Raw genomic sequence first — 15931 nt, forward strand, 5'->3', positions numbered from 1 at the left:
AGACAGAGACAGACAGACAGAGAGAGACTAGGCTTGAATCCCAAAACAGCACCCTATTCCCTATATAGTGCACTACTTTAGACCAGAGCCCATAGGACCCTGATCAAATGTAGTGCACTATATAGGGTGCTGTTTGGGACTCAGCCCACGTCACGTATAGTAACAGAGGAGTGTTGTATTTGTACTGCTCTTCAGGCTGTTGTTTCACTGTGACTAGCAGCGCAGTAGTAGACACCACTGTCCTCCACAACCAGCTCAGAGATCTGCAATCAATCAGGCACATTTAGAAAAAGGCCTTTTTCGGCACGGTGCTTGTAAAATAAACTCAGCCAAAGACCCAAAGAGAAGAAACGTCAAGAGGAACCCGGCTCAGATGCTCTCCATCACCTGCAGGATGAACCTGTTCCCCGATGTGTCCAGGTCCTCTTTGTATCGCCCCAGGGTTTTCTCGTACTCCTTAATGAGGAACTCCACTGGGCCTCCATAGCGGACCTGTTGGTACCAAAGCATGTTATGTTACCACACCTTCTAACCTGCTGGACACCCCACCTCACCTACCAACCTGTTGGCCACCCCACCTACAAATCTGCTGGCCACCCCACCTACAAATCTGCTGGCCACCCCACCTACAAATCTGCTGGCCAGCCCACCTACCAACCTGCTGGCCACTCCCCCCCACCCCACCTACCAACCTGCTGGCCACGCCACCCCACCTCACCTACCAACCTGCTGGCCACTCCACCCAACCTACCAACCTGCTGGCCACTCCACCCAACCTACCAGCCTGCTGGCCACGCCACCCCACCTCACCTACCAACCTGCTGGCCACACCACCCAACCTACCAACCTGCTGGCCACGCCACCCCACCTCACCTACCAACCTGCTGGCCACCCCACCCCACCTCACCTACCAACCTGCTGGCCACTCCCCCCACCTCACCTACCAACCTGCTGGCCACTCCACCTCACCTACCAACCTGCTGGCCACCCCACCTTACCTACCAACCTGCTGGCCACCCCACCTCACCTACCAACCTGCTGGCCACCCCACCTCACCTATCAACCTGCTGGCCACCCCACCTCACCTACCAACCTGCTGGCCACCCCACCCCACCTCACCTACCAACCTGCTGGCCACCCCACCTCACCTACCAACCTACTGGCCACCCCACCTCACCTATCAACCTGCTGGCCACTCCACCTCACCTACCAACCTGATGGCCACTCCACCTCACCTATCAACCTGCTGGCCACTCCACCTCACCTACCAACCTGCTGGCCACTCCACCTCACCTACCAACCTGCTGGCCACGCCACCCCACCTCACCTATCAACCTGCTGGCTACCCCACCTCACCTATCAACCTGCTGGCCACCCCACCTCACCTATCAACCTGCTGGCCACCCCACCTCACCTATCAACCTGCTGGCCACTCCACCTCACCTACCAACCTGATGGCCACTCCACCTCACCTACTAACCTGATGGCCACTCCACCTCACCTACCAACCTGCTGGCCACGCCACCCCACCTCACCTACCAACCTACTGGCCACCCCACCTCACCTACCAACCTGCTGGCCACCCCACCTCACCTATCAACCTGCTGGCCACTCCACCCCACCTCACCTACCAACCTGTTGGCCACCCCACCTACAAATCTGCTGGCCACCCCACCTACAAATCTGCTGGCCACCCCACCTACAAATCTGCTGGCCAGCCCACCTACCAACCTGCTGGCCACTCCCCCCCACCCCACCTACCAACCTGCTGGCCACGCCACCCCACCTCACCTACCAACCTGCTGGCCACTCCACCCAACCTACCAACCTGCTGGCCACTCCACCCAACCTACCAGCCTGCTGGCCACGCCACCCCACCTCACCTACCAACCTGCTGGCCACACCACCCAACCTACCAACCTGCTGGCCACGCCACCCCACCTCACCTACCAACCTGCTGGCCACCCCACCCCACCTCACCTACCAACCTGCTGGCCACTCCCCCCACCTCACCTACCAACCTGCTGGCCACTCCACCTCACCTACCAACCTGCTGGCCACCCCACCTTACCTACCAACCTGCTGGCCACCCCACCTCACCTACCAACCTGCTGGCCACCCCACCTCACCTATCAACCTGCTGGCCACCCCACCTCACCTACCAACCTGCTGGCCACCCCACCCCACCTCACCTACCAACCTGCTGGCCACCCCACCTCACCTACCAACCTACTGGCCACCCCACCTCACCTATCAACCTGCTGGCCACTCCACCTCACCTACCAACCTGATGGCCACTCCACCTCACCTATCAACCTGCTGGCCACTCCACCTCACCTACCAACCTGCTGGCCACTCCACCTCACCTACCAACCTGCTGGCCACGCCACCCCACCTCACCTATTAACCTGCTGGCTACCCCACCTCACCTATCAACCTGCTGGCCACCCCACCTCACCTATCAACCTGCTGGCCACCCCACCTCACCTATCAACCTGCTGGCCACTCCACCTCACCTACCAACCTGATGGCCACTCCACCTCACCTACTAACCTGATGGCCACTCCACCTCACCTACCAACCTGCTGGCCACGCCACCCCACCTCACCTACCAACCTACTGGCCACCCCACCTCACCTACCAACCTGCTGGCCACCCCACCTCACCTATCAACCTGCTGGCCACTCCACCCCACCTCACCTATCGACCTGCTGGCCACTCCACCCCACCTCACCTACCAACCTGCTGGCCACCCCACCTCACCTACCAACCTGCTGGCCACTCCACCCCACCTCACCTACCAACCTGCTGGCCACCCCACCTCACCTACCAACCTGCTGGCCACCCCACCTCACCTACCAGCCTGCTGGCCACCCCACCCCATCTGCCAACCTGCTGGCCACGCCACCCCACCTCACCCCACCCCACCCCACCTCACCTACGAACCTGCTGGCCACCCCACCCCACCTGCCAACCTGCTGGCCACGCCACCCCACCTCACCCCACCCCACCCCACCTCACCTACCAACCTGCTGGCCACGCCACCCCACCTCACCTACCAACCTACTGGCCACCCCACCTCACCTACCAACCTGCTGGCCATCCCACCTCACCTACCAACCTACTGGCCACTCCACTCCACCCCACCTCACCCCACCCCACCCCACCTCACCTACCAACCTGCTGGCCACTCCACCCCACCTCACCTCACCTCACCAACCAAACTGCTGGCCACTCCACCCCACCCCACCTCACCTCACCTACCAACCTGCTGGCCACTCCACCCCACCCCACCCCACCTCACCTACCAACCTGCTGGCCACCCCACCTCACCTACCAACCTGCTGGCCACCCCACCTCACCTACCAACCTGCTGGCCACCCCACCTCACCTACCAGCCTGCTGGCCACCCTACCCCACCTACCAACCTGCTGGCCACCCCACCCCATCTGCCAACCTGCTGGCCACCCCACCTCACCTATCAACCTGCTGGCCACCCCACCTCACCTATCAACCTGCTGGCCACTCCACCTCACCTACCAACCTGATGGCCACTCCACCTCACCTACTAACCTGATGGCCACTCCACCTCACCTACCAACCTGCTGGCCACGCCACCCCACCTCACCTACCAACCTACTGGCCAGCCCACCTCACCTACCAACCTGCTGGCCACTCCACCTCACCTACCAACCTGCTGGCCACCCCACTTTACCTACCAACCTGCTGGCCACCCCTCCTCACCTACCAACCTGATGGCCACTCCACCTCACCTACCAACCTGCTGGCCACCCCACCTCACCTACCAACCTGCTGGCCACGCCACCCCACCTACCAATCTGCTGGCCTTTCTAGGGAGTTTTTCCTAGCCACTGTGCTTCTACACCTGCATTACTTGCTGTTTGGGGTTTTAGGCTGGGTTTCTGTACAGCACTTTGAGATATCAGCTGATGTACGAAGGGCTTTATAAATACATTTGATTTGATTTAATTACTTTCCAAACATTCAATATCACAAGCAGTGTGATACTTTTTTTTAATAGACTACAAATTGCCAGAAGAGATCACTCTGGAGTCAGATGTTAACAGAATGTGTAATTGAACACAAAAAGTGAGAATCAGGCAGGTCTGATCAATCAGGCAGGTCTGATGAATTAGGCAGGTCTGATCAATTAGGCCGGTCTGATGAATTAGGCAGGTCTGATGAATTAGGCCGGTCTGATGAATTAGGCAGGTCTGATCAATTAGGCCGGTCTGATGAATTAGGCAGGTCTGATGAATTAGGCCGGTCTGATGAATTAGGCAGGTCTGATCAATTAGGCCGGTCTGATGAATTAGGCAGGTCTGATGAATTAGGCCGGTCTGATGAATTAGGCAGGTCTGATCAATTAGGCCGGTCTGATCAATTAGGCCGGTCTGATCAATTAGGCCGGTCTGATCAATTAGGCAGGTCTGATCAATTAGGCCGGTCTGATCAATTAGGCAGGTCTGATCAATTAGGCCGGTCTGATGAATTAGGCCGGTCTGATCAATTAGGCAGGTTCTTGCCTACTTCTTCAAAAAATAAGTAGTGTGTATTTCCAAAAGTGTAGTTCCGTACATGGTAAAACAGTAGTGTGTAGTTCCAGTAGTTAGCTACACCGCTACATGGTAAAACAGTAGTGTGTATTTCCAATAGTTAGCTACACCGCTACATGGTAAAACAGTAGTGTTTAGTTCCATTAGTTAGCTACACCGCTACATGGTAACACAGTAGTGTGTAGTTCCAGTAGTTAGCTACACCGCTACATGGTTAAACAGTAGTGTGTAGTTCCAGTAGTTAGCTACACCGCTACATGGTAAAACAGTAGTGTGTAGTTCCAGTAGTTAGCTACACCGCTACATGGTAACACAGTAGTGTGTAGTTCCAGTAGTTAGCTACACCGCTACATGGTAACACAGTAGTGTGTAGTTCCAGTAGTTAGCTACACCGCTACATGGTAAAACAGTAGTGTGTAGTTCCAGTAGTTAGCTACACCGCTACATGGTAAAACAGTAGTGTGTAGTTCCAGTAGTTAGCTACACCGCTACATGGTAAAACAGTAGTGTGTAGTTCCAGTAGTTAGCTACACCGCTACATGGTAAAACAGTAATTAACCACCAGAAACACTACCAAGATTTTAATTTAGTTCAACTACCACCAATCTACTGCAAAATGTAATTAAATGACTAGTTGAAGTAAATGCAGTTCACTGCTCCCCAACACTGATCCGACAACAGAGGAGAGTACGGACATGCATAATACCATGGTGACGTCTCTGACCTATCAGTACCGACATGTATAATACCATGGTGACTACTCTGACCTATCAGTACTGACATGCATAATACCCTGGTGACTTCTCTGACCTATCAGTACTGACATGTATAATACCCTGGTGACTTCTCTGACCTATCAGTACGGACATGCATAATACCCTGGTGACTTCTCTGACCTATCAGTACGGACATGCATCATACCCTGGTGACTTCTCTGACCTATCAGTACTGACATGTATAATACCCTGGTGACTTCTCTGACCTGTCGGTACCACATCATGGTATAGCTGGGCATGCTGAAGCCTGGACCCAGGGAGCACTGCAGGGTGACTGGACTGGAGGTGGTGGTGTTACCAGGAAGGGTGAGGAGCTGTCTGGGTTGAAGCACTATGGGGCCTGCTGCTCCACACTGACCTGTAGAGAAGAGAAGAGAGGAGGGCAGGGGAGAGATTCAGGGGAGAGGAGAGGAAGAGAGGAGAGGAGAGGAGGTAAGGGGCGAGGAGAGGAAGAGAGGAGAAGAGAGGAGAGGAGAGGAGGGCAGGGGAGGGCAGGGGAGAGGAGAGGAAGAGAGGAGAGGAGAGGAGGTAAGGGGAGAGGAGAGGAAGAGAGGAGAAGAGAGGAGAGGAGAGGAGGGCAGGGGAGGGCAGGGGAGAGGATCAGGGGAGAAGAGAGGAGAGGAGAGGAGGGCAGAGGAGGGCAGGGGAGAGGATCAGGGGAGAGGAAGAGATGAGAAGAGAGGAGGAAGAAGAGAGACAAGCCATCACTTTGTCTATTAACTGGTACAACTCTAATTACTACAAAGCAAACCTCAGACACTCACTTGGGGACAGGAGAAACAGCCAACTCAGGAGGACTATAGGATGCATCATGTCACTCATCATCTCTGTGAATGACATTCAACCTCATTGTACACACTGTACGGCTCTCACTGAGGCCCCTCCCCTAGGATCACGGAGGCCCCTCCCCCAGCGTCACGATGCCCCTCCCCAGGGTCACTGAGGCCCCTCCCCCAGGTTCACTGAGGCCTCTCCCCCAGCGTCACTGATGCCCCTCCCCCAAGGTCGCTGAAGCCCCTCCCCCTGGGTCACTGAAACCCCTCCCCTTGGGTCACTGAAGCCCCTCCACCAAGGTCGCTGAAGCCCCTCCCCCTCGGTCACTGAAGCCCCTCCCCCAAGGTCACTGAAGCCCCTCCCCCTGGGGCACTGAAACCCCTCCCCCTGGGTCACTGAAGCCCATCCCCCTGGGTCACTGAAACCCCTCCCCCTGGGTCACTGAAACCCCTCCCCTTGGGTCACTGAAACCCCTCCCCAGGATCACTGAAACCCCTCCCCAGGATCACTGAAACCCCTCCCCAGGATCACTGAAACCCCTCCCCAGGGTCACTGAAACCCCTCCCCCAAGGTCGCTGAAGCCCCTCCCCCAAGGTCACTAATGATGTCAGCATGCTTCAGTTTGGCTGGCCCCTAGTGTGCTCGCATACTCTGTGAAGACCTTCGCTTGAGAAACAAGATAAAAGTGACAAATAGCACTGTTTGTCCATCTTGATACGCCGTAGCCAGTATACACTTCCTCAAAATAGTCCGAATTAATCTAAGACAACTCAATACATCTGTCATTCATTTTTACATTTTTACAGAGGAGATTTTTGTCTCGCAATTTTACATTTAACTAAGATGTGTGGTGCTGTATTTCTAAATTAAAATGAGTCATCTCTCGCTGAAAACAAAATCTTTGATGAAGAATCTCTACTGTCTACTGACCAATCACTGAAGAAAGAGCATAGACTTCAGCTACTGACATTTTATGTGCCCAATCAGCCGAAAATAAAATGAACAAAAACATCACAAAATGTCTTCATAATATATGCACAAACTCTTCCGAACTGAAATATGCAGACGCCTTAACGCAAACTCTCTAAAGTTAACCACCAGATGTCATATAAGACAGAAGGAAAAGCCGGAGCGGCAGCCTGCGTTGGATTTCCTGTGCGCGTGTGTGTGTGTGTGTGTGTGTGTGTGTGTGTGTGTGTGTGTGTGTGTGTGTGTGTGTGTGTGTGTGTGTGTGTGTGTGTGTGTGTGTGTGTGTGTGTCAGGTTTTTAGTGAGTGGCTGACGTAAAGCCACATCACTGTGCGACTGGCTGCGCAGAAATACACAGCAGAGTCTGCTAGTGTTAATTTGGAGATGACGAGAGTTCCCTTCAGGTTTCCCTCTCTCTTCAGCCTGAACCTCTCCTCAAACAAACCCTCGTAGTTAGGCTCAGTGGTGCTATAACTGTACCCTATCAGAGTCATACCAGGACTGGCCTGTCTCTGTTGGTACCACAACATCACTGACAGGTTACTGTCATCGTGGCTACAGTGGATCTCCGCCTCGCGCCCATCCTTCACTGTCCGGGACGGAGACTGACGAAACGCAACACACTTTATGTGACCTGTTGAAAAGCCAGTTTAGAGAGATATTATGAATTCAGAATTCACCAAACCTGGCAATCAGATAGTTGGATGATACAGAATTAACCAAAAAGTATATTAAGAGAGATACAGTAAGATAAAGTTAGCTATTATATTTATTTATATATAGATTGAGGGAACCTCACATGGAAATAAGAGGAAGAACAAGCCTAGTCCATATGTTGTCGGAGACATCCTTCTACACAGTACTGAAAGTACCAGCTGCCTTCTACAGCAGGGTAGAGAGAGAGAGAGAGTTGAATTCATCACCACATCCTCTTGAAAACTGTTATAATGTCTGGGCTGTGCCTCCCCCTGTCGGATAGACATCCTGCCAGGCTGTGCCTCCCCCTGTCGGATAGACATCCTGCCAGGCCGTGCCTCCCCCTGTCAGATAGACATCCTGCCAGGCTGTGCCTCACCCTGTCAGATAGACATCCTGCCAGGCTGTGCCTCCCCCTGTTGGATAGACATCCTGCCAGGTTGTGCCTCCCCCTGTCGGATAGACATCCTGCCAGGTTGTGCCTCCCCCTGTAGGATAGACATCCTGCCAGGTTGTGCCTCCCCCTGTTGGATAGACATCCTGCCAGGTTGTGCCTCCCCCTGTCGGAGAGACATCCTGCCAGGTTGTGCCTCTCCCTGTTGGATAGACATCCTGCCAGGCTGTGCCTACAGTATCTTCACATAGAGGGCCAGGTCAGTCATGTGCCAGATAGTGCCTCCTTGGCAGCCTCCCAAAATGTGATTTTATCACAGAGTTGAGCATCTCTGCTTCACTGGTGGACTGGCAGCACACAGATACACTGCATGGTCCCTTCTCTGCATCCTCTGGACTGTCAGAGACCACTGCCTTACTGAGATCCTACTCCCCTTCCGGCTCTCTGGACCACACCTTGAATCTTTGTCTCATAGCTCAGTGATCCAGCTGGGAACTCTGTCTCATAGCTCAGTGATCCAGCTGGGAACTCTGTCTCATAGCTCACCGATCCAGCTGGGAACTCTGCCTCATAGCTCAGTGATCCAGCTGGGAACTCTGTCTCATAGCTCAGTGATCCAGCTGGGAACTCTGCCTCATAGCTCAGTGATCCAGCTGGGAACTCTGTCTCATAACTCAGTGATCCAGCTGGGAACTCTGCCTCATAGCTCAGTGATCCAGCTGGGAACTCTGTCTCATAGCTCAGTGATCCAGCTGGGAACTCTGCCTCATAGCTCAGTGATCCAGCTGGGAACTCTGTCTCATAGCTCAGTGATCCAGCTGGGAACTCTGTCTCATAGCTCAGTGATCCAGCTGGGAACTCTGTCTCATAGCTCAGTGATCCAGCTGGGAACTCTGTCTCATAGCTCAGTGATCCAGCTGGGAACTCTGTCTCATAGCTCAGTGATCCAGCTGGGAACTCTGTCTCATAGCTCAGTGATCCAGCTGGGAACTCTGTCTCATAGCTCAGTGATCCAGCTGGGAACTCTGTCTCATAGCTCACCGATCCAGCTGGGAACTCTGCCTCATAGCTCAGTGATCCAGCTGGGAACTCTGTCTCATAGCTCAGTGATCCAGCTGGGAACTCTGTCTCATAGCTCAGTGATCCAGCTGGGAACTCTGTCTCATAGCTCACCGATCCAGCTGGGAACTCTGTGTCATAGCTCAGTGATCCAGCTGGGAACTCTGTCTCATAGCTCAGTGATCCAGCTGGGAACTCTGTCTCATAGCTCAGTGATCCAGCTGGGAACTCTGTCTCATAGCTCAGTGATCCAGCTGGGAACTCTGTCTCATAGCTCACCGATCCAGCTGGGAACTCTGTGTCATAGCTCAGTGATCCAGCTGGGAACTCTGTGTCATAACTCATTGATCCAGCTGGGAATTCTGTCTTATAGCTCAGTGATCCAGCTGGGAACTCTGTGTCATAACTCATTGATCCAGCTGGGAACTCTGTCTCATAGCTCAGTGATCCAGCTGGGAACTCTGTCTCATAACTCACTGATCCAGCTGGGAACTCTGCCTCATAGCTCAGTGATCCAGCTGGGAACTCTGTCTCAGAGCTCACTGATCCAGCTGGGAACCTTGCTAGTAGTTTAGGGCCCTCTCCCCGGAGATGCTTGTCCCAGTACATGTAGTCATAGTCAGTGTCAGTCAGGTAACAGGAGATGACCACGGAGGTGTTGGGTTGGTTACAAATGGACCTGGGCCGCTGTCTGAATCACCACTCTCTGATCACCACTGTCTGAATCACCACTGTCTGAATCACCACTGTCTGAATCACCACTCTCAGTCACCACTCTCTGAATCACCACTGTCTGAATCACCACTGTCTGAATCACCACTGTCTGAATCACCACTGTCTGATTCACCACTGTCTGATTCACCACTGTCTGATCACCACTGTCTGATCACCACTATCTGAATCACCACTGTCTGAATCACCACTGTCTGATTCACCACTGTCTGATTCACCACTGTCTGATCACCACTGTCTGATCACCACTGTCTGAATCACCACTGTCTGAATCACCACTGTCTGAATCACCACTGTCTGAATCACCACTGTCTGAATCACCACTGTCTGAATCACCAGTCTGAATCAGAGGAGGGAGAGAAGAGAAGACAAGATAAGAGACATTTCAGTCAAGAATGAGATGCAATTAAATAATTTTTGGTCCAAAAAATTGTGCCTCTTACATGGTGTTTCCATTTCAAGAGATAAAGTTGACAATGAATGTTCACGGTACCTGTATGTCGGAGGATGGAGACAGTGAGGGAGATGAGAACTCTGATCATATTGTCTCAGTGAAGGATGGTGGAGAGATGAGAACTCTGATCATATTGTCTCAGTGAAGGATGGTGGAGAGATGAGAACTCTGATCATATTGTCTCAGTGAAGGATGGTGGAGAGATGAGAACTATGATCATATTGTCTCAGTGAAGGATGGTGGAGAGATGAGAACTCTGATCATATTGTCTCAGTACAGGATGGTGGAGAGATGAGAACTCTGATCATGTTGTCTCAGTGAAGGATGGTGGAGAGATGAGAACTCTGATCATATTGTCTCAGTACAGGATGGTGGAGAGATGAGAACTCTGATCATATTGTCTCAGTGAAGGATGGTGGAGAAATGAGAACTCTGATCATATTGTCTCAGTGAAGGATGGTGGAGAGATGAGAACTCTGATCATATTGTCTCAGTGAAGGATGGTGGAGAGATGAGAACTCTGATCATATTGTCTCAGTAAAGGATGGTGGAGAGATGAGAATTCTGATCTTATTGTCTCAGTGAAGGATGGTGGAGAGATGAGAACTCTGATCATATTGTCTCAGTGAAGGATGGTGGAGAGATGAGAACTCTGATCATATTGTCTCAGTGAAGGATGGTGGAGAGATGAGAACTGTGATCATATTGTCTCAGTGAAGGATGGTGGAGAGATGAGAACTCTGATCATATTGTCTCAGTGAAGGATGGTGGAGAGATGAGAACTCTGATCATATTGTCTCAGTAAAGGATGGTGGAGAGATGAGAACTCTGATCATATTGTCTCAGTGAAGGATGGTGGAGAGATGAGAACTCTGATCATATTGTCTCAGTGAAGGATGGTGGAGAGATGAGAACTCTGATCATATTGTCTCAGTACAGGATGGTGGAGAGATGAGAACTCTGATCATATTGTCTCAGTGAAGGATGGTGGAGAGATGAGAACTCTGATCATATTGTCTCAGTGAAGGATGGTGGAGAGATGAGAACTCTGATCATATTGTCTCAGTGAAGGATGGTGGAGAGATGAGAACTCTGATCATATTGTCTCAGTGAAGGATGGTGAGAAATGAGAACTCTGATCATATTGTCTCAGTGAAGGATGGTGGAGAGATGAGAACTCTGATCATATTGTCTCAGTGAAGGATTGTGGAGAGATGAGAACTCTGATCTTATTGTCTCAGTGAAGGATGGTGGAGAGATGAGAACTCTGATCATATTGTCTCAGTGAAGGATGGTGGAGAGATGAGAACTCTGATCATATTGTCTCAGTGAAGGATGGTGGAGAGATGAGAACTCTGATCATATTGTCTCAGTGAAGGATGGTGGAGAGATGAGAACTCTGATCATATTGTCTCAGTGAAGGATGGTGGAGAGATGAGAACTCTGATCATATTGTCTCAGTGAAGGATGGTGGAGAGATGAGAACTCTGATCATATTGTCTCAGTACAGGATGGTGGAGAGATGAGAACTCTGATCATATTGTCTCAGTGAAGGATGGTGGAGAAATGAGAACTCTGATCATATTGTCTCAGTGAAGGATGGTGGAGAGATGAGAACTCTGATCATATCGTCTCAGTAAAGGATGGTGGAGAGATGAGAACTCTGATCATATTGTCTCAGTGAAGGATGGTGGAGAGATCAGAATTGTCGCTGCGACTCCCGTACGACCTCGGGAGAGGCGAAGGTCGAGAGCCGTGCGTCCTCCGAAACACAACCCAACCAACTGCTTCTGGACACAACACCCAAAAGCCAGCCGCACCAATGTGTCAGAGGAAACACCGTACACCTAATTTCTTTGCCCAATTTTGTGCTGTTTTACTTTAGTGCCTTATTGCAAACAGGATGCATGTTTTGGAATATTTTTTATGCTGTACAGACTTTCTTTTCCCTCTGTCATTTAGGTTCGTATTGTGGAGTAACTACAATGTTGTTGATCCATCCTCAGTTTTCTCCTATAACAGCCATTAAACTCTGTTACTGTTTGAAAGTCACCATTGGCCTCATGGTGAAATCCCTGAGCGGTGTCCTTCCTCTCCTGCAACTGAGTTAGGAAGGACGCCTGTATATTTGTAGTGACTGGGTGTATTGATACACCATTCATAGTGTAATTGAATACGTCACCATGCTCAAAGGGATATTCAATGTCTGCATTTTATTTTTAGACATCTACCAACGGGTGCCCTTCTTTGCGATGCATTGGAAAACCTCCCTGGTCTTTGTGGTTGAATCTGTGTTTGAAATTCACTGCTCGACTGAGGGACCTTAGAGATAATTGTATGTGTGGGGTACAGAGATGAGGTAGTCATGTTAAACATTATTTCAACTAATTATGTGACTTGTTCAGCACATTTTTACTACTGAACACATTTAGGCTTGGAATAACAAAGGGGTTGAATACTTATTGACTCAAAACATTTCAGCTTTTGATTTTTAATGAGTTTGTATTTAAAAAAAAAATACAGTACAGATCAAAAGTTTGGACACACCTACTCATTCAAGGATTTTTCTTGATTTTGACTATTTTCTACATTGTAGAATAATAGTGAAGACATCAAACCTATGAAATAACACATATGGAATCATGTAGTAACCAAAAAAGTGTTAAACAAATCAAAATATATTTGAGATTCATTTACCTTGATGACAGCTTTGCACACTCTTGGCATTCTCTCAAGCAGCTTCACTTGGAATGCTGTTCCAACAGTCTTGAAGGAGTTCCCACATATGCTGAGCACTTGTTGACTGCTTTTCCTTCACTCTGCCTTCACTCTGCGGTCCGACTCATCCCAAACCATCTCAATTGGGTTGAGGTCGGGGGACTGTGGAGGCCAGGTCATCTGAAGCAGCACGCCACCCCTCTCCTTCTTGGTCAAATAGCCCTTACACAGCCTGGAGGTGTGTTGGGTCATTGTGCTGTTGAAAAACAAATGATAGTCCCACTAAACGCAAACCAGATGAGATGGGGTATTGCTGCAGAAGGTTGTGGTAGCCATGCTGGTTAAGTGTGCCTTGAATTCTAAATAAATCACAGACAGTTTCACCAGCAAAGCACCCCAACCCCCCACACCGTAACACCTCCTCCTCCATGCTTCACGGTGGGAAATACACATGTGGAGATCATCCGTTCACCTCCACCGCGTTTCACAAAGACACAGCGGTTGGAACCAAAAATCTCCAATTTGGACTCCAGACCAAAGGACATATTTCCACCGGTCTAATGTCCATTGCTCTTGTTTCTTGGCCTAAGCAAGTCTCTTCTTCTTATTGGTGTCCTTTAGTAGTGTTTTCTTTGCAGCAATTTGACCATGAAGACCTGATTCACACAGTCTCCTCTGAACAGTTGACGTTGAGATGTGTCTGTTACTTAAACTCTGTGAAGCATTTATTTGGGCTGCAATTTCTGAGGCTGGTAACTAATGAACTTATCGTCTGCAGCAGAGGTAAATTTGGGTCTTCCATTCCTGTGGCGGTCCTCATGAGAGCCAGTTTCATCATAGCGCTGGATGGTTTTTGAGACTGCACTTGAAGAAACTTTTGAAGTTCTTAAAATTTTCCGTATTGACTGACCTTCATGTCTTAAAGTAATGATGGACTGTCATTTATCTTTATTTATTTGAGCTTTCTTGCCATAATATTTACATTTTTTAATTTAACCTTTATTTAACTAGACAAGTCAGATAAGAACAAATCCTTATTTACTTATAAACCTCAACACAGTGCAGTGTGTTTATGTGATGCTTGTTATGCACAATGCTGCAGACCCCCCCCCCCCCCCCTGTCTACACTACACAAACCTTCTCAGTAGATTATACAATAAAATGAAACATCTTCCTCACACCTGCATTTGAGGTCTGAATTTGATTGTGTCAATTTAACTACTCTGGGATATGTGGGACGGTAGCGTCCCACCTAACCAACAGCCAGTGAAATTGCAGGGTGCCAAATTCAAAACAACAGAAATCTCATAATTAAAATTCCTCAAACATACAAGTATTATACACCATTTTAAAGATAAACTTCTCGTTAATCCAGCCAAAGTGTCTGATTTCAAAAAGGATTTACGGCGAAAGCACACCTTGCGATTATGTTAGCTCAGTACATAGCCACAGAAATACACAGCTATTTTTCCAGCCAAAGAGAGGAGTAACAAAAAGCAGAAATAGAGTTAAAATTAATCACTAACCTTTGATGATCTTCATCAGATGACACTCATAGGACTTCATGTTACACAATACATGTATGTTTTGTTCGGTAAAGTTCATATTTATATCCAAAAATCTGAGTTTAGGCAGGACGCTACTGTCTCACTTGGCCAAAAGCCAGAGAAAATGCAGCGCACCAAATTCAAATAAAATACTATAAAAATCTAACTTTCATTAAACCACACACGAAAGATACCAAATTAAAGCTACACTGGTTGTGAATCCAGCCAACATGTCAGAATTCAAATAGGCTTTTCGGCAAAAGCAAACAATGCTATTATCTGAGTTAGCACCATTGTAAACAAAGAGAGATAAGCTAATTTCAACCCTGCTTGCCTTACCTTTGACGAGCTTCTGTTGTTGGCACTCCAATATGTCCCATAAACATCACAAATGGTCCTTTTGTTCGGTTAATTCCGTCGATATATATCCAAAATGTCCATTTATTTGGCGCGTTTGATCCAGAAAAACACCGGTTCCAACTCGTGAAACATTACTACAAAATATCTCAAAAGTTACCTGTAAACTTTTCCAAAACATTTCAAACTACTTTTGTAATACAACGTTAGGTATTTTTTAATGTAAATAATCGATAAAATTGAAGACTGGATGTCCTGTGTTCAATACAGGATTAAAACAATCTGTAGCATGCTTTCTGGTCACGCGCCTCTATCTAACAGGACACTTCAAGTGACCCTGATTCAAAATGGCCGTACTTCTTCATTACACAAAGGAAAAACCCTCAACTAATTTCTAAAGACTGTTGACATCCAGTGGAAGCGGTAGGAACTGCAAGAAGGTCAATCAAAAATCTGTATTCCCAATGAAAGCCCATTGAAAAGAGAGTGACCTCAAAAAAAAGAAAATCTGAATGGTTTGTCCTCGGGGTTAAATAAGTTCTGTTAAACTCACAGACATGATTCAAACAGTTTTAGAAACTTCAGAGTGTTTTCTATCCAAATCTACTAACACTATGCATATCTTATCTTCTGGGGATGAGTAGCTGGCAGTTGAATTTGGGTATGCTTTTCATCCAAACGTGAAAATGCTGCCCCCTATCCTAGAGAAGTTTGAACAGGGTTTTGTCGTTACATCAGTGATGATGTCACTTCCTGTTCCTCCTCCTCTCCGGGCAGTTGAGATGGTTTGTTGGTTGATTCAGATTAGTTGGTTGTTGATGATCATCTCTGACAGTCAACATGTACAAACCTCTCATTATCTACACAGTCTCTTGGTTC

General features: G+C 49.2%; 1 gene segment (V, D, J or C); it reads right to left on the reverse strand.

The window, feature by feature from the left end:
• LOC129813285 (T-cell receptor beta-2 chain C region-like) overlaps positions 1 to 5718 on the reverse strand; it is a gene marked incomplete at its 5' end in the record, with an annotated part of 43533 nt that extends 37815 nt beyond the window's left edge. The window contains 3 exon segments of the C gene segment in view: positions 211 to 263; positions 388 to 492; positions 5560 to 5718. Of these exon segments, the coding sequence occupies positions 211 to 263; positions 388 to 492; positions 5560 to 5718 (317 nt within the window).
• Between the last annotated feature and the right edge of the window lie 10213 nt (positions 5719 to 15931).

The sequence above is a fragment of the Salvelinus fontinalis genome, chromosome 16, assembly GCF_029448725.1.
Source record: "Salvelinus fontinalis isolate EN_2023a chromosome 16, ASM2944872v1, whole genome shotgun sequence".
Lineage (NCBI taxonomy): Eukaryota > Metazoa > Chordata > Actinopteri > Salmoniformes > Salmonidae > Salvelinus > Salvelinus fontinalis.